Source organism: Carassius gibelio, chromosome B8 (genome assembly GCF_023724105.1).
Source record: "Carassius gibelio isolate Cgi1373 ecotype wild population from Czech Republic chromosome B8, carGib1.2-hapl.c, whole genome shotgun sequence".
Taxonomy (NCBI): domain Eukaryota; kingdom Metazoa; phylum Chordata; class Actinopteri; order Cypriniformes; family Cyprinidae; genus Carassius; species Carassius gibelio.
The window spans coordinates 21,151,198-21,178,152 of record NC_068403.1 but is presented as its reverse complement, the minus strand read 5'-3'; the positions used below and the strand labels follow the sequence as shown (position 1 = coordinate 21,178,152).

The following is a 26,955-nucleotide window of genomic DNA, read 5'->3' as shown; positions in this document are numbered from 1 at the left end:
TACTCAAGTGAAAGTACAAAAGTACTCAATTTTTTATGTACTTAAGTAAAAAAGTACTGAAAGATAGATGTTTGCAATTTTACATAGGCTACTTAATTTAATGTTATATTAGCACATATTTTTTTATAATCCTACTGCTCAAAATACCTGGGATTTTTTCCAAAATAACCACTATATGGAGTCAAGATATATTTTTGTTGTTGATATGGACTACGCTGATGAGAGTAATATTCACTGTGAAGCTTACACTGTGATGTACCTGAGAGAAAACAGAGTTGACCATCTGATCTTCACCAGTAAGAACAAAGTAATTTAAAGTTTGTTTTACAGAACATCAAAGTTACAGTACAGACCAAAAGTTTGGACACACCTCCTCATTGAAAGAGTTTTCTTTATTTTCATGACTATGAAGATTGTAGAGTCACACTGAAGGCATCAAGGGCTATTTGAGCAAGAAGGAGAGTGATGGGGTGCTGCTCCAGATGACCTGGCCTCCACAGTCACCGAACCTGAACCCAATCCAGATGGTTTAGGGGTGAGCTGGACCGCAAACAGAAGGCAGAAGGGCCAACAAGTGCTAAGCATCTCTCGGGGAACTCCTTCAAGACTATTGGAAGACCATTTCAGGTGACTACCTCTTGAAGCTCATCAAGAGAATGCCAAGAGTGTGCAAAGCAGTAATCAAAGCAAAAGGTGGCTACTTTGAAAAACCTAGAATATGACATATTTTCAGTTGTTTCAAGCTTTTTTGTTATTAATATAATTCCATATATAATTCCACATGTGTTAATTCATAGTTTTGATGCCTTCAGTGTGACTCTACAATTTTCTTAGTCATAAAAATAAAGAAAACTCTTTGAATGAGAAAGTGTGTCCAAACTTTTGGTCTGTACTGTAACTTTATATATGACATGATAATAAGGCCTGAAGTTAGGAAGAACATTAAGGAAAATATAATTATATTTTCATAATGATTTTTTCCTTCTCAAACCTTGTCTATGGTTTAAACGGGGTGCATCTCTTCCCACTTTAATAATTACTGTAGTTACCATGTTCTGAACATCACATCCTTTTTCTACCCAGATGTAATATATGTATATATATATATATATATATATATATATATATATATATATATATATATATATATATATATATATATATATATATAGGTGGTTGAATAAAAATATTTGGACATTATTTATAAAAATTACCTCAACTTAGCACCAACAAGCTTGTTAGCTAGACAGTTAGCATCAGCTAACAATATTTACTTATTTTCAGTACGGTTATGAATAAACATTCATGTCTGTCTACTCGTCTAGTTAATCCAAACAATATACATATGTATAACGTTACTGTTGATAAACAATATAAAAACAGACGTCACATAGGACATTTTAATAAAACTGTTAACATTATGGCAGCGGGGAATTTGAACGTGCATGAGTTATTGTATTTAATCTGTGTTATTGAAAGTTTTTTTTTTTTTTTTTTACCTAAAATTGATGTGTCTGCACTCGAGCATTTCAGTGGGCTTAAATAGATCACTCTTTACAACGGATTTAGTTCCCAAACAACTGAAAATTTTGACCTAAATATGGTTTTCAGTTACAATAATTAATCCAATATTTCGACATTAATAACTTACTTTTAGCAACATCAGACGCACGCGCGCTCATAGGATCTCCCGGTTCTTACTTCTGGTGACTCGCACTAAACGGTTCATTTGAATCAGTGAGTGGTCGACTCCAGAACAGCTGCAATCGGATCATTCTAATTCCTAAACGAATCGTTTGGTGTGATTCGCGATCCGATTTAAAGGTTTATTTTGAAAAGACTCAGTTCGTTCATGATGAATCAGACACCGCTTCTCAGTGTCGGAGCACGTGATATAGGGAGTAACGATATGTTTTATGAAATGTAGTGAAGTAAAAAGTACGATTTTATGCTTCGGAATGTAGTGAAGTAAAAGTAAAAGTTACTCAAAATAAAATTACTCAAGTAAAGTACAGATACTTGAAAAATGTACTTAAGTACAGTAACGAAGTAAAGCTACTCCGTTACTGTCCACCACTGGAAAATATAGCCTTGACTTTATGTCAAAAGTTAATGTTCTGGTATAAGTATTTTCTTGTGTTATGATTTAAATCAAATAATTGACCACAACATTCACCTACACAGATTTAGGTCATGATTAAGATTCCCACTTCTTAACATTTCTGCGGTGTATTTTTTATCTTGGCTCCCACAATCTCTCGATAGAGTTGTTCACTGAAAAGTTGTTCTCATCTCTTTCAGATGCTCTATTGGTTTGTACCTAAAGGTAAAAGCAGTTCTGCCTCTATCACATTTATCTAACTACAGATACCCATGATGAAAACAGCACCTGTTGTTATCTTGGTATAAAAGACTGAATGTACAACTGCATGTGTGTGTGTGTGTGTGTTTTGTTATGGTATGTCAACTAGATCTGATATCACTTTAAAATGTCCTCAATTCAAATAAAAATGATTCATACATTTTTATTCTAAAATTGTCAAACATTTTCTTTCTGGGTTTGGTGTATAATCTAGTATAATATAGTGTTTTTAAAGAACTATGAAATGTCAGTTTAGACAGCCAAGTAAATGTTAACAGGTGATAAGGAAGACAAAGGTGAAGGGAATGAGAGAAAAGTTTTGAAATATTTACAGTAAGACACCGCAAGCTTAGCTTGTGTAGATATGTCACTGTAAAACTTGAGTTCAACAGCTCACTGTATCTCCGCTGACACCTCTGCAACTGTCTGTCATATTCACAGGGTGATCAAAGATTACCAGTATGTACAATCTTTGGAGTGACTCCCATCAGTGCAGAATTATGAAGAATGACAATCTAGAGTGACACATGAATTCTGATATGACTATTCAGACTGAGATTGCATTGCAAAACACATTTGTTATGTGACAGCATTTATGAAAGTTTCTTAAGGGTCAAGATCATGTTATCTGCATGGCCTGCGCTCCATCAAGCCACTTCCATAATAACTGTCATCACCCGAGCAGGTTTAAGCTTACGGACCTGTTGCTATGACAGCAACTCCAGGATGAGCTTCAAAGAACCAACCAATCCAAGATCATGCCAAATCGTCAACAATCAAATCCAGCTAAATGAGTTAGCGACGTCAAAGAACAGGTCCCTGGTCTGACAACTTGATGGAAACAAAATAACAGCATTACTTTAATTCGAAATAGAAATCTTTTGAAACATTATATACGTCTGTTCTCTCACTTTTGATCAATATGTCCATGCTCGATAAAAGCATGCATTTTCTATTTATCAGTAAATAAATACAAATAATTAAATAAATATATCTGACTGCCCCGTCATGAGAGAAAAACAAATGTTTGCCTGTTAGTGTCTGTGTGCATGAGTTGGCAGTAAACAGCTGAGCCAAGGCCCAAACATAACCTTTCTTTTCCAGATGGCTGCTGGAAAAATGGGTAGCAGTTTGGTTAATAATGATGAGTAAATAGAAAAGCCCATCACAAGACAGAGAGGACAGAAGGGCGGCCTCATCCTCTTGTCAAGGAGTTATGAAGCTGCATTCCAAAAAGTTGGCGAAATTACTTGGCTCAGTGTTCCCTTCTGATGCGGGCCTCAAATCACTATGACTGACTCGGTCAGACTTTGATTCCTTTAACCAGGATCTGACAGGGATGGAAACTACAGATGCAACACACACCATCAAAGTGTGGCCAGCAGCAGAAAGATAAAAGCATGCAAGCACACACATACTCACACACACTGAAACATGGCTGCAAATCCAAATTTTGTGCATAACCCTTTCATATTAATAGAGCTCCTAGGCTGTTTTTTTTTATTTGTCAAAAACATTTATTTTCCCTTTTTTTTTTCTCAGAAGGTATATTAGATCTCAGTCTGTCAGGGTTTGAGAATTGCACAATCATGTTATGCTCTCTGAAGAGTAATTAGAAGATCCAGATATCTGCAATCAATGTTAAAATGAAAATAGGCACTTTCCATGTTACACTGACTTTTTTAAAAGCATTACAGGCACAAATCTGACGATATTCCCATGTTAGAAAAAAAAATTATACAATTTTATATTAAATTGTGACACTCAAAATGAAACATGGTTTGGAGCCTTAAATAAATAATCTAATACTTTATTTAATTTATTTTTAAGCCATTTTGACTGCATTTGTCAGTTGTAGTGAGATTTTATTTAGTTTAATGCTACAGAATCATACAAATAATTGATTTAAATTATAGATTTTATCAACAGAGTTAAAAAATAATAATTTAAAGGGTTAGTTCACCCAAAAATGAAAATGATTTATTGTAGGTGTATATAATTTTATTCTTTCAGACAAATCCAGTTTGGAGTTACATTTAAAATTTTCATTGATTTTTCAAGCTGTTTAATGTCACTCAGTAGGTGTTGCATCCATCAGTCCAAAATAAGTTTCATAAAAAGCACCCATTCATAAAAAAAAGTATCTCACATGGCTCTCGGGATAAACAAAGCCCTCCTGTAGAGAATAATACTGATATTTTTTTTTTTACAAAAACATATTGATTTGCTAGTGACACAATTTTTTTATGGATTGGTGCTTTTTATTGAACTTTTTTTTGACTGATGCATGCAACACCCGCCGAGTCCCATTAAACAGCTTGAAAGAAAATCAAAATTTTTTATACAACTCCGACTGGATTTGTCTGAAAGAAGAAAATCATATACACCTAGGATGACTTAAGGTGAGTAACTTGTAGGCTGATTTTTATTTTTGGGTGAACTAACCCTTTAAATTATAATATTTAGTTTTACCTCCTGTGAATTCAATGCTTTCTGAAAAAGTTAAGAAACCTCTTTTTACTCTACATATGTTAACAAATAATCAATTTCAAGCCTGTTTTGTGCTCTATTCATGGAAAGTAGCAGTTCACTAGCAGAAGAGACTGCTGAATAATGTCATTATACAGTAACTACTAAAAAATTCAAAAGCCATATTCCTGGCTGTGGCTGAACATTACACACACTCCCAGAGCTGAGTGAGACATCTAATCCAGCATCAGAGCATCATGGTGTGTTGCTTTCTACACTTAAGGGCTGTTAGAGCCTTGAGAGTTTGTTTCATGCTTGTCTGATTGATAGAGTTGTCTGCTGTCAGAGTTTCCCCTTGCTCTGGTTCCAAAGCTTTTATCTCTGTTACTTCAGCAAAGTCTGAGCATGAAGATGCTTAGAGAGTTTTCTAGGGCTACCAAAGTTAACTGTTGACATGATGAATTAATAGATTTAACACTGTTATATTCAACAGTGGCCCCCCCCAAAAACTATTTGGACACTTCAGCCGCACTTAAAAAAATACAACACTTAATTGCCACATTTGTAATTATTTTTAACATTAATTAAATGCAGCTTTTGTCATTGAAATCTATGTTTACAAGTACAAATACATTGGAACCACTATAATAACTCAACAATAACACAACAAAAAGTTCTTTCTCCATCATTTACTAACTAATAACTTCAGGTTCATAAACCAAAAAAGTTTAATTTCCTGGCTTTTTCACAATAACTGATGTCTAGGGGCTATTTAACTACTATATCAATTTCAAAACAGTCGGTCCACAGTAAAATGCATACAGTCTGCTTAAAGTAGCTGTGATTTTTCACGAATCATTGTGATTTCCGTAAAAAGCTGACGTCAGTACTACACAGTCACCTCCTTCAGTCATCACCCCATGCATTGCCAAGCACCCCACTCTCCTTTTGTCAAACCCCCAGACAACATTGCGTCTGTGCCATTGCTGAACAACAGCACTGAAACATGCTGAAAAGGTTAACTTTAACCACGAAACCAGATAGGCCGACCTGTAAAGTTACATTCTCACTCAAAGGATGGACAATCTGACAGGATTGTTACTATGAGGCGGATCACATCTAACGTTTATAGTAAAGACAAACTCATTGTGTCTATCTAGCACGTCAAGATGTTGAAGATATATATACATTTCAATTTCAGCAGGCAACTATTTTTACAGCTACATTATTGTTCCAGCCACAATAAATCAAAACAATGTATATACAATTACAAATGATTATTATACACACACACACACACACACACACACACATTATATATATATATATATATATATATATATATAAAACTCGTCAGTTTGTTGTTTTACACACATGCACAGACATTTATTCATACACGATATTATGAGATGCAAGAAACGTATGGCAAGAAATCTGTAGACTCATCCATAACAACAAAAGACAATATTTTATTGAACCTTTTCAATAAATGTGCGCTGCAAACACAAGCATTTTAACGAATGTTTCTGTCCAGTCCGCTTGTTTTATCGCATTTAACCATAGCTGTCATCAGTTGGTTTGTCTGCCAGTTGCATCACATATGCGATCAAATTCTTAATTTGATGCTGTATTACGTAGATTTTGCCACCCAACATCACAACAAGATGATATTTTAAGCTCCTTGCGTAGCCGAATCTGCGCTGGTTTGAGTGGGCCGTGTCCAGTTTCCCCTTTGTTTTGTTTTCTCCAGCTAGCGCTGTGACATAATCTGACCCTAGTTATCTGTAGTTGGCCTGCCCGTGCATCACTCAGAAAACAACAGGCCAATCAGAAGAGAGGCTCATGAATATCAACTAGACAGGCTAAAATCAACCTGTTCTTAGCAGACCTCCCGAGAAAGGAGCTGTAAAAATATAATGAGATGTTTTTTGGTAATTATACCACAAATATATATTCTTAAAGACATCAAAATCTAAAATAAAACTTCAGAAAAGTGTACAATATGGGACCTTTAAAGGTTAAAGGGTTACTCCACCCAAGAATGAAAAATTATGTAATTAATCACTTACCTTTAGTCGTTTCAAACCCGTAAAGGTTAATTTGTCTTCGGAACACAATTTAAGATATTTTGGATGAAAACCTGGATGCTTGTGACTGTCCCATGGACTGCCAATTAAATAACAGTGTCAAGGTCAATAAAAGGTATGAAAAGTCATTGTCAGAATACTCCATTTGCCATCAGACGTGCAATCTAAGTTAGATGAAGCGACTGGGACACTTTTTGTAGGTGAAGAAAACCACAATAACGACTTTATTATTATTATTATTAATATTTCCTTTGTTAACGGTTTGTCACTCCATATCACCATGCTGCGTGTGCTCTTCTGTGTCCTCCATGCCACAAGGAGTATACTGACGACAAATTTTCATACCTTTTATGGACTGTTATTTACTTGGCAGTCTATGGCACAGTCTCAACCCTCCATGTTTTCATCCAAAATATCTTAAATTGTGTTCAGAAGATGAACAGAGATTTATATATATATATATATATATATATATATATATATATATATATATATTAGGGCTGTCAAAAATAGCGCGTTAACGGCGTTAATTAGTTGTTTGTCGTTAATTACGTCAAATTTTTTAACGCATTTCACGCATGCGCAGTGTGACAAATTATTCAGGTTAGGAAAGTCTCGTCGATCTCTGAATTCTCAAGATAGTAAAAAACAGCGGCGAGCGCCGCGACGAAAACACCGAAGAAGCTTAAGGTTTTACCCCATTTACTCTCAAATACATTCATGCCAAGCTCGATAAACAGAGACGACTTTGGTAGTTGATACGCTGGAGCTTCTTCTTTCTGTTATAGCAGTGATCCTCAAATCTGGCTCGCGAGTTTCCTGCAGAGTTTAGCGCAGACTCCAATTAAACACACCTGCCTGTGATTTACTAATGATCCTAAAGACACTGATTAGCAAACTCATGCGTGTTTGATTAGGGTTAGAGCTAAACTTCGCAGGAAAGTGGATCTCGCGAGCCAGATTTGAGGATCACTGTGTTATAGCGTCCTGTGTTTCACGCTGCGCATGCGCAAAAGGCCTACAATATCGATCCTAAAATATTGTGGCAGAGCAAATGAACACCTCCCAAAAACAAAGAGTGCCCAGAGTGCTGCTTATGTGATTGTGGCGCATGTTTTTGTTTCTGAGTTCATTCTTTCGAGTTTCTCTATCCATAATTTCATAGATATGTGGCTATATTTAACCACTGGTTCACCTAAAACTCTTACACTATCTGTAGTTAAATGGCATGGTTTGATATAGTGCTCAGGTAAATTTGATCTAAGTAAATGTTAAACTTTTGAAATTCAGAATAAAAGAACCACATGATGAAACAATACATGAAAATTATGTATCTGTGTCCTGTTATTTATCTTTTGGTTATCTTTTTTGGAAAAAAAATGGTTAGGATTCAGGTGTAGTTGCAAATAGTGATTAATCCTGATTAATCCACTGAAAATTCTGATTAATTTGATAAAAAATTTTAATCATTTGACAGCCCTAATATATATATATAAATATATGTTCCAGTGCCCTCAATAAGTACTGGAACAGTAAAGACAAAATTGTTCTGTTTGTTGTGGATCCAAGAAATCTGTAAATATGATTAAAAGATAAATATGAGACAAAATTACAGAATGTCACATTTTATTATTGAGTGATTCAACACAAAGAGAAAAACAACAGTAGTTGATAACAGACAAATCATAAAAGCTGTGAAAATGAACCCCTAAAAAACATCGCCAACAACCTCCAGGAAGCTGGGGTGATGCTCTGTCAATCTACAGTCCGCAGGAGAATTTGACACAGAATTACAGAAGCTACACAGCAAGATGCAAACCTCTGATCAGCACCATAAATAGAAAGGCAAGATTCTTCACATATGTGAAGTAGAGTGTTGGAACTGAGTTGATTGACCGATGAGACAAAGGCCCAATCACAATTCTATTTTTTTCCAGCGACGAGAGGATACAATCGCTGTTTTTAAGTTAACACACTCTAAAAAGATAAACTCACAGATGCGAATACACGCAACTTCCATTTCTCTTTCTCTCTTTCTTTCTCTCTCGAATAAGCAATATTTCAGAAAAAGGTTTAGGGATATCTAATTATTTGGGGGATTAGCCCCCATCAATGTCTACGGCAGTTATCGCCCTGACCAGACATATGCTATGGCACTATCATGCAGTCTGTAATTATATGATGTTGGCAAATATTAGCGATTTTTTGCTAACATGTCTTTGAGTAACATGACCGTGAATATGAACTCACAATCGAATTTTACATAAAACAAATGATTAATTTTCGTTAAAATCTTTATTTATGCCAAAAAAAAGCTTACATTTATGTGTCTTTTTGTTCGCTGTAGCAGCCATGTTGGCAAGATAATTCATACCCCTTCGTTTGAAGTGTGGTCCCGAAAAATCTTCGTTTGAAGGGCTATCTGACCCCTCCCCTTACCCCTACCCCTCCAACCAAAAGAGAATCAAGACACCCCTACCCTTTCACGTGAATGCGCGAAACAGAGGGGTAGGGGAAAGGGGAAGGGCTAAGGGGTAGAATTGGGATTGGGCCAAAGATTAACCTTTATCTAAGTTATTGGAAAGCAAAAGCGTGGAGAAAAAAGGGAACTGCAAATGGTCCTAAGCATACAACCTCATCTGTAAAGCTTGGTGGAGGTGTCATGACATGGGCATGCATGGCTGTCTCTAGAACAGGACCTCTTGATGACTTAATGTATGATGGCAGTAGCAGAATGAATTTGGAAGGGTACAAAATCATCTTGGCCACCAATATTCAAGAAAATGCCACCAAACTCATTAGAAAGCACTTCAAATTGGATCAGGACAATGACCCAAAACACCCTGCCAGTTCAGTCAAGGGCTTTTTTTAGGAAAAAAAAAAAAAAACAAGTCTTAGATTGCCCAAATCAATCTCCAGATTTAAATCCGCCTGAACATTAATTTCACCAGCTGAAGAGTAGAATAAAGACAAAAACTCCACAAAACAAGCAACAGTTGGAATTGGCTGCATTAAAGGCTGGAGAAAAGCTTTTCAAAGCATAGGACCAAGAGTCTGGTGATGTCTGGGTTGCAGACTCACTGCTCTGATTGCATGCAAGGGATCTGCAACTAAATATTAGCTTTTAATCTTTTACATCTGCCTTAAATTCAACTGTTCCAATACTTGTGCTCACATCAAACAGTGGGATGAACTCTAAAAGTACTGTCCTTTTCATTTGGTAAAACATGTATGTGTCAAAAGACCTAATAATAAAATGTTAAATTCTGTAGTTTTGTCACATATTCATTTGCAGATAAGATAAAATATGATGTATTGATGTATATAACAATATTTCATATTAATAATATTATATCATAATGGCTGCTGACCATTCTGTGATGCCATCACAGGAATAAATAACATTTTTAAATGTATTAAAATAGAAAACAGTTATTTGTAATTATATTAGTATTTTTAAATATTATTGTTTTTACTGTATTATTAATCAAATAAATTAAGTGTTCACTCTTAAAAATAAGGGTTCCAAAATAGGGGTTTTCACAGCAATGCCATAGAAGAACCATTTTTGGTTCCTCAAAGAACCAGTGAACTGTTCAATAAAAAATAAAAAATAAAACATTTTAATAAGCTGAATAACCTTTTTTCCCCCCTAAAAGTACCTATTATTCATTGGAAAGGTTCTATGGATGGTGAAGGTTTTGCAATGTCAGCATTGGACCTTTATTTTTAAGAGTGTTGATGAGCATATGTTGATGAGACTATGTTTTACTACAACTTGTCTTTTACTAAAAAGTTACATTTTAGAAGATTCACCGGAACTACTTTGATGAATACAGCACATTTAAATTTTGCTATTTCACTTATTCGTTCCAATTCTGTACAGCTCAAATCTATTGTTACAGACACACAGGCACACAAACACACAACACACAGGCATCATCATTAATCACTGCCATAGGCTGGGGAATCTCACACCACAATACTACAGCCATGACTATTCAGTCTGGAAAATTAACTACCTGTCAGACACACCGAATCAAGCAGCCATCAGAGGAACCAGAGAGCCGGACCATGAACAGGCAGCTCGTGACTGAGCAGGTCTGACAGCACAATTAACCGGGTCTTAAACTACAACTGTGTGGGTCCTCAGCGAAGGAGGTATTCATTATCAAAGGTGAAATATATCCAAGAAAAGTACTTACAATGTTTACTTCCTCTTATTTTTAACACTTCATCTGCTACACTGGACATGGCTGGACTACTAATGTAGCTCCACATCGACTGTCTGCGTCACTCCTTTCGGGAGAACCTGCATTCTAAACTCACCCTTTTATGCGGTCATCAGTTTTACCTGACTGGCTCCCAATAGTGCTTTACATCAAACAACTCACTGGCTGTATTGAAAGATTCCCAGATAACACTCCCTTGTGCTCCACTCTATACAGCATCAAGGTATATGGCCCAAGAATCATTGATTCCTAATACACACACATACACAAACCCACTTGAATACACACATACTGCTTTCACCCAAAGGTTTGGTCAATAAATGTAAGTTTTTATTGCAGATCCTTTGCAGACTTTCAGGTTTAAATGTATTCAAAGATGCCATCTTAAACGGGCGCTATTATTTTATGTGCCCAATTTAACACTACTGATACTGCACACGACCATCACAAGTTTTCACTTCACTGTGTTGACAGATAGCATTAACAAATGTTCTTGCCATCTACTGTATACATGCATTATATATATATATATACATATATCATGTCTCAAAATCTAAAGAGTAGTGTATCTATATTAAGTGGTGGTGCCTGAGTGCTCTCTTGACTTTAAGAGGCTTTTCTACTCTTACGATAAAGCAGCTATTAGTCATATTTTTCTGCCTTATAAAGTTCCATATAGAAATGCTCTACAGTGGGTCACACAAAGGCTGTCCCCTGTATTCCACACTATTTACTGATTCTTAGCAAGTATATACATATTTATGTTTTATGAATATATATATATATCTTTAACTGGGAATGCTGTCTAATTTGCTTTTTCAGAGATGACAAATAAAACTATCTTTGTGCATGGCATAAACAAACCAATGAGAATCTCTCCATAACTGGCACAGATTTACTGTTATTTCATATTAGTTTCTAATTCAATATATCATTTGCAGACGGCTACATATATATTTCATTATCTTAAGTTTTATGTTACACCTCAAATTACAAATAATTTATAGCATTGTTAATATTTATCCGGTCCTCAAACTCTTTTTCTCAATTGCTTGGGTATACAGATCACTCACAACTTATATGGACTAAATGCTCCTGAATAAATATCAACATTTAAAGATAAACACCTATTCAGCAAAATGAGTCCATCCTGATTAATGACAACATTAGCATGGGTACAGTATTTTTGACATGTAAAGAAGTTCATATGTAAATCATAATTTAAATCATTTGCATATAAAAGTTGTATATTACTGTTATTGATTCATTCTTAGGGTCAGACAGACCAATATAATGACCGATTTGTTTTGTCTAAGTGAACTTACAGGAGAATTAAATACTTTGGGCCCTATCATACACCCGGCGCAATGCAAGTGTGTTTGCTAGTTTCAGTCTGTTTCAGATCCGAGTTTCAGTCTCGCATTTTCCTGTCCAGCGCCACGTCGTTTAATTAGCAAATGCATTTGCATTCATTTGTGCGCCCATGTGTGTGCTGGTCTAAAAAAGAGGTGTGTTCAGGCACATTGCTGACGCATTGCTATTTTAAAGAGCTGAAAATAGACTGCGCCACTCAAACCTGGTCTAAAGTCTAAAGTCAATGGCGCAATATATTTTTGTTATTTAAAGAGCGTGTTGGTAGAAAATGCACCTTTGGGCGGATTCACAGTGCGCGCTGACTTTGCGCTTTACATACAGGGATACGCATCACACAAACATGCCTAATATTAAAAACAAAATGATTACAGTGTAAAAGAATATTATTGTGTAGGCTACATAAATATAAAAATAGCTGTAGCTAGAGCATAGAGCATTGCGTTAGCAAGCGCAAGGTTGGGGGTTCGAATCCCAGGAAACACATGTTAATAGAAAATTGTTAGCTTAGTTGCAATATAAGTCGCTTTGGATAAAAGCGTCTACTAAATGCATACATAAAAATGTAATGATGATAGTCATTATGATGAATGAAATTCTACTTCATCCCACACCTTCTTCACCTCAGGAAGTTTTGGTGGATTCCTGCTTGTCCCGTAGATGATCTGCTCGCATTCTTTAACTTCGCGCATGAACAGATCGGTTTCTTCGCTTGAGAAGCATTCAGCTTTTCCGCCAACAAATTCCGCCATGTAAATAGCGATCTGCCATGGCGCAGATGCAACTCACTCTTAAAGGGAATGTGAGATTACACTCTGATTGGTTTATTGAACGTTACGCCCATTACTTTTCAAGAGAATAGGGACAACCCATTCCAGAAATGCGCCCCGGCACACGGACCATTTTTCCATCGTTAAAATATCAAAAATAGATTTGGACACGCCCTGAGTGCACCTGCGCTGTGCGCTTTACACTTTAAACTTTAAAATAGGGCCCTTTAATTCTCAAAATAAATAAAAGACTTTATGTAGTCTAAACCTAAATGTTTTCAGTAAACCTTAATAAAATTAAATGCATCAAAGTAACTCAAATGAATCTGAGGCACTTAGCAATAGCGGACTTGAATATACTAAATGCAACTCTTTTTAATGTACACAACAAAAACAAAACTGCCAAAAAGCAATTTCTCATTAAAAGTGCAACATTAATCCACCCTTCCTTGAACACAAGCTGTGCACATTAACTCCCCAAACCCTACATAACAGAAACTTCCAAAGACCAACATAACGGAACATTAAACATTAAGTGCAAAAAAGTCTCTCCTCTTTCTCATCTTGCTCAAAACCCCCTAAAACAATATTTCATTTTAAGACTAACTCCTCATGCAAAGCATGCTGGGAATGTGAAATCCCAAGCCCAGGTTTAGTTAATGCCAACAATATTCACATGGTCCCAGCACAATTAAAGTAAGTAAACTTCCATTTCACACATTTAAGTGGTTTGCATGGAATTACAAATGATGTGACCAAAACTTTATTAATCGAAAGTGTTGTAAAGTGAATTAAACAAGCAGTTCACAAAGAAAAAGTGTTAGAAAAATATTAATATTATGCTAATAATATACAAAACCTGTTCAAAGGTTTGGGGCATAAGAGACTTCTTTCAAAAAATATTACAAATCGTACCAACCCCAAACCCCCAAATACAAAATTGTTCTGGATTTCATACATCCAAGTAAAGAGGATCCAAGTTAACTTTAAGCAAGCACCAAATGTGATTAATAATTAGATTTGACAGGTAAATAAAGTAGCTTTATTGGCCAGATTAATGTTTATGAAGTTTCACAGTTAATTGATTAAATGTAAGTTTTTTAATAACAATAACAATAACAAAAATAAGCACCTGAACACACTGTGTTTCGGATGTTTAGGAAGTGCTCTTCTTTGTACAAGTGCAAATGTCGAGTGCACATAGCTTCCAGGAACTTCAAAACTGAAATATGATGAGTGAGAATGACATACTTTAATCAAGGTCAACTATCAAACACTCGTATATGCGCTTGAAGTTCTCAGAAGTTGGAAATTGATCCAGCTGTTTGTGACAAGATTGAAAGAACTTCAGTCGCTTTGATTTGAAGTTGTTGTCAGAATGACCTTACTTGCCAACATTCTCACAATTTGTGACAAAATCAGAAGAGATGTACTTACAGTCTGCACTTCAGACATATTGAGCTGTGTGGCTAGTAACTCAAGCAGGTAACATCAGTAAAACTGATCAAAAAAAGCCAACAGCTAGTCTGGAAACATGCAGAATGTGTGACCCTCATGTCAGCAAACAGCTGCTTCACTTTTGTTTTTGTTTTTTTACATAAAGACCTCCTATTTAAGTCTGCATTTCAGAATAGTTGAAAAAAAAATTAATGAATTGAACAACTAGCAACAGCACAGAAATGTATAAATAAGTGTGCTTTGACCAATTTTAAATCACTAATAAAGATAAAAATGCTAATGTTTTCTACATAGCATGTACTAACATGATATAATGCAGCACAATATAGCTATTCAAAATGTTGCCACTGGCGCTTAAGCTAAAAAGATTGTGTAATTTAGTCTATTATGCGTTGCATTTATTTTCTTTAACTATTGTTGTGGCTACAGGCTGGCTGATGGGTTTCTGTATTAAATTAATTGGGAGAAAATGATACAAAATGATCCAATATCCACATTGGTGGTCATGATAGGAAGAAAATTGCTTTCCCCCCCTCTCTTCACTCTCTGGGGAAACAAAATATTTCGAAATCTGAAACACTCCTTATAACCATTTAGTTCCAAAGAATGCAGAGAATCAGTCTCCAAGGAAATGGAAAATTCATATAAAAATGGTTATCTTTCTAACCCACTACAGTGACTGTGATCCAAGCAAATTTATTATGCACTAGCGTGTACACCCAGTCATCCATTATTTAGCTACAATGACACACTTGTCTGCTTAACATTAATCCCCATCAGTTAAAATGATTTGACATTCTACAAATGTTTCATGGATAAATTTTCACATGATCAGCTGAGGTTTGATTGAGTAATTGCAATACATTATTATATGCCCCAGTTTCCATAGCATGTTATTGTAAAAGTAAGTGAACTACTGAAATAATTTGTTAAAATTGGGACTGTGGGCTGAAAGAAAGGTGATGCACATTTCTTTTGGAATTATTTAATGATTTGAAGACATCAGATGAAAAATCTCAGCAATATCAAAATGTTGAGACAAAAGTAATAGAAAACCACATTTTAAAAACATCTTAAATTTATAGTAAACAAAAGGGGGGCTGTATACAGTATATACAAGGCTGACACTAAAATATTGAAATTAGCATTAATAAAAATAACATTAAATGTCACAAAACATAATATTAATTACTGATAACAAATTGTAATTATAATTCAATTAATTATATAATTTGTAATGCCCTTTAAAAACATAAATGTTAAAGTTTACATATAATACAATGTTAAACTATTTATATTTTCAATATACATATGGTAAGGTAATTTAAAGTTAAGCAATTAACCATTTTTTTTATTACTGTAGCATTTTTACATAGTAGGTGATAAATGTTGTATTGACCTTCATTGTTCTAGTCAGGCCACATAAAGGAGATTCTGTCTCTAAAAAAATGACCGGTTTAACAAACTTTGGTAAAGTTAACAGTTCAAAGTTAAGTTTTAAACTGGAGGGACACTCTGACTTCAGGCTAAATATGTGCTTCACGTGGTGACATCTAAATTTCCTGGTTTTATTACCTGGATATTTAATGAGAGAATCAGCCTGACTGCATTAGATTTAACCAGCGGAAGTCATTTTAAGGATCATATCAGGTAGAAATAGCTCCTTAAGGTAATAACTGCACATCTTCCATTTCCACGGCATATCTGAAGTCATTTTCATCTTCAGCTATAGTCTGAACTGGAATAAGCTAAAACTTTTACTCATAAATATGAATGAAATGTTAGGCTGAATGTTGGATTACTGCAGTCTATGTAAACATATACAACGTTTTGATCATTTGCATTCGACCAGGGCCTTTAATGCTTCTAAGAGAGAGCTTTAGCTGAAGCACAGCTGTGTTTAACTGTGGAGAAATACACTGAAATTAGCAATGAAAAACATTCTTACGAATATCCTCGGCATTAAATCACTCCTGCAGTGGAGGCTGATTGCGTATAAGTCTTTTGGGTCATTTAAAATTAGAGAATTCCATGTCTAAACAACCTCAACTTAATAGGCCCGTCAAACACAAATTACCATCTCTAGAAAAATCCAGTCTTGTTTCATCTCATGCGTAATCAAACATATCATAATTATATACGCTATGATTGAATCTGAGCTCATACGTGACCGAGACCCAGCTGGAGGCATTTGAAAGAAACCCCCCCCCCCCCCCAAAAAAAAAAACGAGAATTACAGAAACATCCATAATATTGTTTTTCTGTGAAAAATGGTCTTGTCTGAATCAGAAGACAATGGTTTTAAATTAAGATTCCTTATGAGTATGGGTTACCATACATGGCAAATGTCTTGACTTCCATTTTCACTTTCTTTAATGATGGAGGTGATTCTTACAAATATGCAACTTTTTGATTTACAAGATGTTAAATGATGGACTGGAGTTGTGTGGATTTCTTGCGGATTATTGTGAAGTTTTTATCAGCTGTTTGGTCTCTCATTCTGACGGCACCCATTCACTGCAGAGTATCCACTGGTGAGCAAGTGAATTGTCAGCAACTTTTCTAAAATATTACATTCAGTTCACACTTACTGTATATGATTCCCTAGTAAGTCTTTTTACCAGTATGCTAAAGTATGTTTCTTTTTCACAAGGGACGACGCATGACTTGCCAGCTTGTTGAAACATGCTGATACAGAAATAGAGAAATTGGATCTCTATTAAACAAGTGTCAGAGTGAGAGCAGACAGGTGGAGGACTGCCACTGAGATGCATTTTCTTTCAAAAGAACTTTCAAACAGATTCGTTCAAGTTCAGATTGATTCTTGAAGCATTTTTACAATTCTAGTAAGTATCCTGACATGATGAATAATTCTCACCTCCATTAATCACTGGACAAACCTCGTTCGGTTTTAATGAAATTTATTGTGAGCTTCATTTGAATCCTATTATATTGATTAAAAGTCAACATGCTATGGTTTGTTTGTTCTTTTGAGTGGATCATTATGATTGAATGGAGCAGGAATATTTTCACTCAGTGGACTAACCTTAACCACGTCTTGATCAGTGGACTGGCACTGCACAGCATCTGACACGTCTGTAACCGTCCCGTCTGTGCCCACCGTCACCACCTTCACCGGCACCGCCACCGTCTTCCCGTTCAGCACTGCAGTGTTCAGGATCTCTGTTTCCTGTGACACACACACACACAACAAATGTCTGAACGTTCTTCCCGACTTCATTCCATCAGTCTTTGACTAGTTCAGTCCTTCCTTTCTTCATTTATGCTTTGATTCATTCTGTCTGTTCTTTTTTTCATTAGTTCAGCCATTCATTCATTAACCAATTTGTTATTTCCTTCTTTCCTCTCCTTATTCATTCCATACTTCATTTATTGGTTTAGTTATTCCTATTTGTATTTCTTTTTAATCTTTACTTCATTAACCCATTATTGATTTGTCTGTTCTTTTCTTCCCTTCATCAATCACTCCTCCTTCCGTTCATCACTCTTACTCTCATTCTTTCCAATCATTTATTTGTTCTTTCACTTACTCCGTTTTTCTTTCCAACCACCCGTCATTTATTCACTGGTATAGTGCTATGGTTCATTCATTCCTATTCACTTCTTCTTTATTGATTTTATCCTTCCTTCTATCATTTATTTATCTTTTCTTTCCTTTCAGAATTTACTCCTCCTCCTTTCCTCATTCCTCCTTCTGCATTCATTCAATTTATTGTTTCAGTCTTTCATTCATTCATTGGTTCAGTCCTATTATTCATTAATTCCTCTTTCTTTCTTTCTTTCTTATTCCACCCTACTCTCTCCATCCATCATTACTTCATTCTTTCATCTGTTCCTTCCTTGCGTTATTCATTCCTCCCTCCTCCTATCCTTTCTTTTTTCATTATTTATTCAATTTACTCCTTGAATTTTTCCATCCATCGATTATTCTTAGTTTTTTGGTCTTTCATTCCTTAATTCACTCCTTTTTCTATCCATCTATCATTCACTGTTCACTTTTTACTTACACCCTTTATTCATTCTTTCTTTCCATCATTCACTCATTTCTTCATTCCTTCTCTCAGTCATTCTTTATTTCCCTTCCTTCATTCTTTCTATCATTCACTCATTCTTTGGTTGAAACAACCTTATTTTCTTTCCATTCTTCCCTCATCTATTTTCCACTCATTCAATCATTCCATCAGTCAGTTTACATATGTCCTTCATTTATTGTTTCAGTCTTGTTCATTCATTCATGCATTCACTCCTCCTTTTAGTCCATCCATCATTCTTTTTTCGTCCTTCCTGTCCATTGATTAATTCTAACCTACGTTATTATTTTTTCACCTCTTCCTACATTTGTCCATCCATCCATCATTCGTTCCTCTTCTTCTCTCCTTTTGAATTTGAACTTTCATTCCTCTTTCCTTCCTACTTTCCACACTACATCCCCAAGTGAAGATGACATGACGTGAGAGAGAGGCTGTAAAATGACTTTACAAAAGGAGCAGAAGAGAAGAAGTCGAGGAGCAGAGGATAGAGGCAGTGGGGCAGAGTGGTGCTGTTTGACGGTTCGGGGAGGGGGTTCATTAGAAGAGAAACAGTCCGAGTCCTTAACCTTTCAGCCACGGAGACACACTGTTTCAGACAACCACATAATTGAGACCATTACAGTCAGCATAAGAAACTCAGCCCCCATTGTGCCATCCCTGAGAGACAGGCAGACGTAGGTAATGTAGTCAATTTACCTCATTAGCAGATCACTTTCAATTAACCGATCTGCTTGCCCTCAATGTCCAACAGCGGCAGTGCGGTTACTGCAATCAGATGCTATTCATTCACTGTAAGCTCCGTCTTTCCATCCTCATTTCTTTCTCTTTATTTTGCTCTTTTATAAGAGAGCGAGAGATGACATAACCTAATCTCAGTGAATGCGTAATGACACGCTCAGCTTACTGCCATCTCACCAAATCTGCCTTATTATTCCCATTACCACAAGCAGCACTTTCTAGATCTCTATCCTGTTTCTGATAGTTCTCTCTTTTCATACTTTATGTGGAAAGAGAAGAAGAGAATAAGGAAAAATTAATTCATGCTGACAGCTCTGCTTTTTCCCCTTATGATACTTTTTAAGCCGATCTGCTCTTTACAGGCTTGATACACTGTCATTTCTGTAATGCTATTACTGGAAGACTCTTTTGCGGTTTAATTCCTGGATCATGTCTGTGTGTATCCCGGCTGAAGCGACTGTGGTGTGTGTTTATGCTTTGATCCATTATCTCGTCTCGGTTTGAGCCAGTCCTTTATGCCAAACAGCGAGGTCACACTTCTCACGCGTCCCTCTAAGAATGGGCTCATAAATGTTTGAGATGTTTTTGTGTGCTGAATAATTTAAGGACAGTGAAAGAGAGAAGTGAAATCTGTGAAGGCATTTTACTTGAGACAGAATTCGGCTCAGGGTAAATAAATGCTTATATGTCGACACAAATGGAAAACTCATTGCAGGAAACGGAAAACTTTTTTCACTTTAAAATAAATAATTATTTTGTTTATTTAGGAACCTCATGTCTCTGCCCAAAAGGAGGTTTTGTCATATTTAGCTAACTTCGGGTGACATTTTTCAGCAATTATGCCCTACAAAAAAATAAAATAAAACAAAACACTGAGTACCTCTCACAGACGCAGTAGTGTTCATATAAGATGCTCTCAAATGTAACACTCAGACAAACATCATTAAATTTAAAGCAAAACATGACTTGGCTGATTTAAGAGCATTTCAAACAGGGAGGGCCACTTAAAATTTGGTTTGTTTTACTACATCTTTGAAGACATAAATAAAAAATGGCCTTTGTAATTATAGCTAAACGTGTACACGCATAAATGAGCTTTCCAGGGTACTTGACTCTGATCAAACCAATTCCAGACCAGTGCCTTTCTTTTTGCTAAATATATTAGAGCAAATTAAATTAAAATATGTACAGTATCCAAATAATATTTCATGTCAATTTTCAAACATGTAGTGTGAAAAATGTGTCAAGAAATGCATCCATGTTTTTTTATTTTTTATATGTTTATATAAACATATAAAACAACAACAAACCTGTTATACCATTTTGAACAAAAGTTTTGATTTAATGAATCCAAAAATGTAATGTAAAGTAACCATCAAGTTAGACCTTCAATGCACATCTCAATGATTAATCTCAAATGTTTTTAATATTTTCTTTTTTTTTTTTTTTTTACTTTAGCACGGTTGCACTAAATTGATCAAAAGTGACTGTTACAAAAGACTAAAAATTACTATTTCAGACAAATTCAAATAACTTTCCATCAATCAAAGAATCCTGGAAAAACTTAATAAAAAATCCCAGTTTCCACTAAAATATTAAGCAGCAAATCCTTTTTCAACACTGATAATAATAATATTATTAATAATAAGTGAGCACTAAACCAGCATATTAGAATGATTTCTGAAGGATCATGTGAAGAATTGAGTAATGGCTTGTGAAAATTATTCTTTGAAATCAGGAATACACTATGTTTTAATATATAATCAAATAGGAAATAATTATTTAAAATTATAATAATATTTTACAATATTACAGTTCTTACACTCTAAAAACTGCTGGGTTGAAAACAACCCAATTTGGGTTATTTTGACAACCCAGCGCTGGGTCAAAAAGGGACGAACCCAGCGCTGGGTTGTTTTAACCCAACCAGTTGGGTTATCATATTTAACCCAGCCTGCTGGGTTGCCTTTTTTATGGTTTAAAATGACTATATTGCAGGGTTTCAAAAAACAGAGCGGGTGTTTTTTTATCACTGTATTTCAGAAGGAAAACTACTGTATTTAGAAAATGTTCGATATCATTTCGCATGTGCTTGATAAGGCAGCGTTTGTGAGCTCAGCACCGCTCTGCAGCCGTTACCGGAGAAACCTACCTCTCCCGCTCTTAGCGCCTCCTGCTGGCAGAAAATAAACTCGCAGAGTGCAGCCATGTGGGGAAACAATGCATTTCTACGTTAAAAATAACCCAAATTGAGCTAGGCATTAAACCTACAAATGTTGTTCATTTTAAATATCACTTTTACACACAAATAATAATTACCAAAAGGAAAATATTTATTAAAAACAAGAGAAAAGTCAAAAAGTAACATGTTAGAAGAAATGCAGAAAAGGATGGCATCAACAGCTACAGAGTTCATTCTGATATAAAAATATACGAAAACACATACAATAAATTTACAATTAGTTAGGTTTTTTTCCAACTATTCTGGCATGACAGTACACAAATAAATCACAACATTAACTTTGATATTATAACATTTAACAGACGCATGTGTGTGTGTGTGTGTGTGTGTGAAAGAATGTGAGCAGGTGTATGAATGACAGAGTGTAAACTCTTCTACTAAACAACGCAGAAAAAGCATTTAACTTTTTTTTTTTAACAAATTATACACTTACAGTTTGTTTCAAAGTCCATGAATACAGATCATGCATCACAGTCAATTTTCATGATCTCTTTAGCATAACTGATGTAATCATGAAGAAACCCCATCAGCACAGCATGTGACATCTTCTACATCATCCAGGGCAGCGTCCTCCTTTAAAACCACCGCTGCATCAGTTTAGGGGAAAGAAGATTCTCCTCTCTGACCAGCATTCATCCCAGTCACCGCCTGTTCTTCATCAGTGGCCTAAGAGAAACACATTTGAAAAAATTAAACATTTAATTAAACTATCCATTTTCAGGTAGAGGTGCATTCACATCCGTAACGATAGGTAAATAATCGGTTTTAAAGTTTCAACACTTTGTGCGGTTGTTTAATGTCTCAGTCCACCACAGCTCTCATGAAGTCTATAATGGCAGCACTACTGTGAGGACATGCGATATTGTTTGAATAAATATTGCTTTCAGAAAGCTTCTTTACTGAAACATTAAAACAGACATGACATTCACATACCTCACAATATTCACGTACATTGAGGGCTGCTCTTCAAACCGTTAGTTCACCAAATAATTAAAATGTTTATAATTTACTCTCCTCATGTTTTTCCAGACTCATACAAAATCTGCAAATTTTTTGGAAAACGTATGAATATATTTAATATTCTCTTTTTGTGTCCTCCATTGCTGGTCTGGGAGACCAGTATTTTATTTTGAACATACATGTTTGCTATCATATAATTTAAGATGTATTCATATATAAATATCAGAATTTACTTCTACAATAACTCTGTATTTATGAAGCTTGAAAATACTGATTATCTAAACTATAAATGGATTAACAAATATTATGAGAAAACTAAAAATATATTAATTTATGTTGTAAAGACAGACAAAAGTCTTATAGGTTTGGAATGACATGAGGGCAAGTAAATGATTTTTTGTGTGAACTTTACCTCTAAGAGCGAAGACCAAGAATAATGACTCTCCAAATCAGACAACTCCAAAGTTGGTTTGAGTTCTGCAATAAAAAACACAGACATCAATGGTTTTAATGAAATGAGCACGTAATCACACTGTTGTTGCATCAAAATGTGAAGTAAACTGGCAGGAGACAACAGAAAAATTTATTTTCTAAAAATAACTTACATAAAATCTCAAAGGAATGATGCTCTCCCATGTCTCTTGCTTTTAACATCTACAAAAACAAAAAAACAAACATTATTTTACTCTTAGTAAAACACAACAACAACTGATAACATGAAATTATGAAGTTTACTTGCCTTATACGATCTTTCCCTCTCTTCAGAAGAAGCTGAGAAAACCACTTCCTCACACAAGCAGACTTGTGTGTCCTTAACTCCAGTTAGTTTGAGTTCTGCAAAGAGGGACATCAATGGCTTCAATAAAATATTAACATATACATACATACATATATAAAATCACACTGTTTTTGCATCAAAATGTGAAGTTAACAGGCAGGACACAACAGAAACATTAATTTTCTAAAAAAAAAAAGTAATAATAATTTAACTTACATCAGTCTCAAAAGAATGAAGTTATCTTGTCTCTGGATTTCAACATCTAAAAAAAACACACACATTATTTTAGTCTTAGTCAAAATAAAGATAACTTGATGTTATTCTGAAGTTTACTCTCCTTAAACCGTCTGTCCCTCTCTTCAGAAGAACACCTCCTCCTCATCCTCACACAGGTCTGTGACTCCTCACACAAACAGCTTCTGTGTCTTTAACTCTCAGCGCGAGGACAATGAAGACAGGAGCTGGACAAGTCTGAAATATTACATGTAAAAACATACTTTTAACAGTTACCACTTCAACAGCCTCAAAATAATTATGCTAGTCTTTACTACACAATGCCGTTTCCTTTAGGAGACAAACATACATTCAGTTTAACCGCGAAAAAAAAAGACAAATTCACATGAGCGTAACCGTGACCATAACCGTCTGTTAACGCCTCAAAGAGAACAGATAATGTAAAATCTTATGTAAATATGACAAAATACATTCACAGACGTTATATTAAAAGTACATCCTCCGTTCAGTAACGTTACATGAGGCAAGACCTCCGTGTCCTAGGCGAAAACCGCGTCCGTTTTTTATATATATATAACGTTAAGCTCCTTTGTTTCCGCCTTTCATAAAACCTTCCGCCTTTCATACAACCGGGTAAACAATAAAAGATAACTTTACATTTTGAATATTTAACGTTACTTACCATAGTCTTTCACTCGCTTCTCGCTTCTATCACGCTGAGAAAATGGCGGCTGCTCGCACTGGAGACGTACGATTTTGACGTGACGTGCGTGCTCTCCTTCACGTCCGCGTCCTCAACCCACCCCGCTGGGTTAAAAAAGATAGTTATTTTCAACCCAAACTTGGGTTAAAACATCCCAAAGTCCTATCCAACGGCCTCAACCCAGCAGTTGGGTTGAAAAAACAACCCAGCGTTTTTTAGAGTGTACTGTATTTTTGAGCAAATAAATGCAGCGTTCTTGAGAATAACAGGCCTCTTTGAAAAACATTCTTACTGACTCCAAATATTTTAACAGTAAAATCAGGTTTTTGGTAAATCACTCTACATCACATTTTACAACCTAAACGAACCTTGCCATGTCATAAAAAGGAATGTACAGTAAATACTGTAAACTATATGCACACCACAACCCCTTGAAACAGCCTCTTGGGTGTTTAACTCACTTAAGCCCACAATATGAGCACTTTGAGGGAAATCCCTGACTCATACATCACTAAACGCTTCATCCACAGCCCCTCTCTCCCTTTATGCTCTCTGCCCCATCCTCCGTCTGCCCTCCTGCAAAGATCATTGCACTTGATGGGCTAAATGGCCGCAGATCTTGGGAGAGAGCCAGAGCATGTGTACGTGCCCATGTGCGTGCAGATCACTCGTCTGCGTGTTTGGGGTTAGGAGACTCACAGCAGGATAAATGTGAGCAGCAGGACATTAGCTGCTAGCAAGAACGAGATCACTGCATGCTGGTAATAAGCCACAGTGGGACGTCAGTAGAGAGGGCAGAGGGCTGAGACGGCCACCACAATTGGATACAGACACGGCCATTATCAAAGTTGTAGGGATGGACTGTTTACAGGCCTGTCCCCCGATGGGTTTTAATGGGCAGGAAAGAAAGCTTGCTGCAGGGCAAGCCCAGGAGCTAATGGAGGAATTTATGAAACAAGCTCACTCTCAAGGACATGAAGTCAGATGCTCAGTTCTGTTTCTTATGACTGCGTTTGTTCATTTTACGGACCTTTAGACAAAAAGGCTTTTCTGGCCTGCTGCTTGGACACCTGAAAGGTCAATAATGTCGATGACATGAGACTACTCCACTATACACCACTTAAAGTATATATATATATATATATATATATATATATATATATATATATATATATATATATATATATATATATAATCGGTAAGTTACTTAATTTATGCATGTCAGTTCAAACTCTATATTTTAGTGATTTGATAAAAAAACATAAAAATTCTAAATTGATTCGTTGTGTTCTCACTTTTAGTATCTCTACCATGTTAAATGTTTGAATTTAAATTTATGCAGCTAAATAATACAATAAACAAAAGGAAATATATAATACATAATATATATATACATATATACTGTATATATATATATATATATATATATATATATATATATATATATATATATATATATATATATATATATACACATATATATACATACATATATATATAATATTTATAAATAGGTGTAATACGTACATGCTCATAAGTTTGACATCAATAATCTTTTTTTTTAGCATTTTCTTTTTTGAATACTTTAATTCAGCAAGAAATGGCATTGATCAACACATTACATTGATCAAAGGTAACAGTTAATATTTATTTATTTATTTATTTATTTTATATATATTTATAATATTATTATTATTACTATCTTTTTCAAGTAAATTTTTTTACATCCTGAAAAATTTATCACAGCTTCCACAAAAAATATTAAGCAGCATAATTGTTTTGACCGTAATAATAATAATAATAATAATAATAATAATAATAATAATAATAATAAATGTTTCTTGAGCATCAAATCAGAATATTACACTGATCTCTGAGGAATCATGTGAAACTGTTGCTTACAGATGTCCACAAAAATTAAACAAATAAAATAAAATAAATTCCTGTATAGATTATAAATGTATTGCAATTATTGTTTATTATACTATGCATATAAATATACTATGTCTTGTAATTGATGCACACAAATGAAAATGATTAACTCTTGTTGTGTTCAAGTATTAAACATATTCTGTGGAAAACAATGCATTTAAACTAGATTTTAAAATGAGATTCCCTTTAAGCATCTCCACTTAGGTCTATAGGTTTAATTATGGTCTGTCAGATCTACAAGAAGAAGTGCTTGAAATTTCTTCATTCTATCAGAGACTCTTTTCTTTTTCCTCTTTGGTTTAATCTGCACAACACGGGTAATCTTTCACCCGATTCTGGCTCTGGAAAGCCCAATTCTGTCTTCATTCAGACTAATTCATGATTACAATTCTGCAGCACTATGAAATTTTAAACAGTGATATCAAATAGAATAACGGTGGAAACTGGGGATCTTTCCTTGCGAGCAGCATCAGAAGACATGCAGAGAAAGGTGAGAGTCAAAGCCACTGCATTATAAAGCTCTGGAGAAAACTTGAGCCAAAGTACCCAGCAGGACTCATTCATGAG

The 26,955-nt window shown here is 35.1% G+C and overlaps 1 protein-coding gene and 2 long non-coding RNA genes across 3 annotated transcripts in view; all 3 read right to left on the bottom strand.

Moving 5' to 3' along the window:
• si:dkeyp-14d3.1 (transmembrane protein 132C) overlaps positions 1-26,955 on the bottom strand; it is a 207,553-nt gene that overhangs the window by 17,626 nt on the left and 162,972 nt on the right. The window contains exon 5 of the mRNA XM_052563064.1: positions 17,796-17,939. Within this exon, the coding sequence (XP_052419024.1) occupies positions 17,796-17,939 (144 nt within the window). The remainder of the gene's footprint in view (positions 1-17,795; positions 17,940-26,955) is intronic.
• On the bottom strand, positions 21,362-23,398 carry LOC127963259 (uncharacterized). The gene is made up of 3 exons (XR_008154763.1): positions 23,347-23,398; positions 23,154-23,218; positions 21,362-22,447 (listed from the first exon to the last, which is right to left on the bottom strand). It is a non-coding gene; the product is annotated as an uncharacterized LOC127963259 (long non-coding RNA).
• LOC127963258 (uncharacterized) lies at positions 23,476-24,667 on the bottom strand. The gene is made up of 3 exons (XR_008154762.1): positions 24,436-24,667; positions 23,736-23,990; positions 23,476-23,575 (listed from the first exon to the last, which is right to left on the bottom strand). It is a non-coding gene; the product is annotated as an uncharacterized LOC127963258 (long non-coding RNA).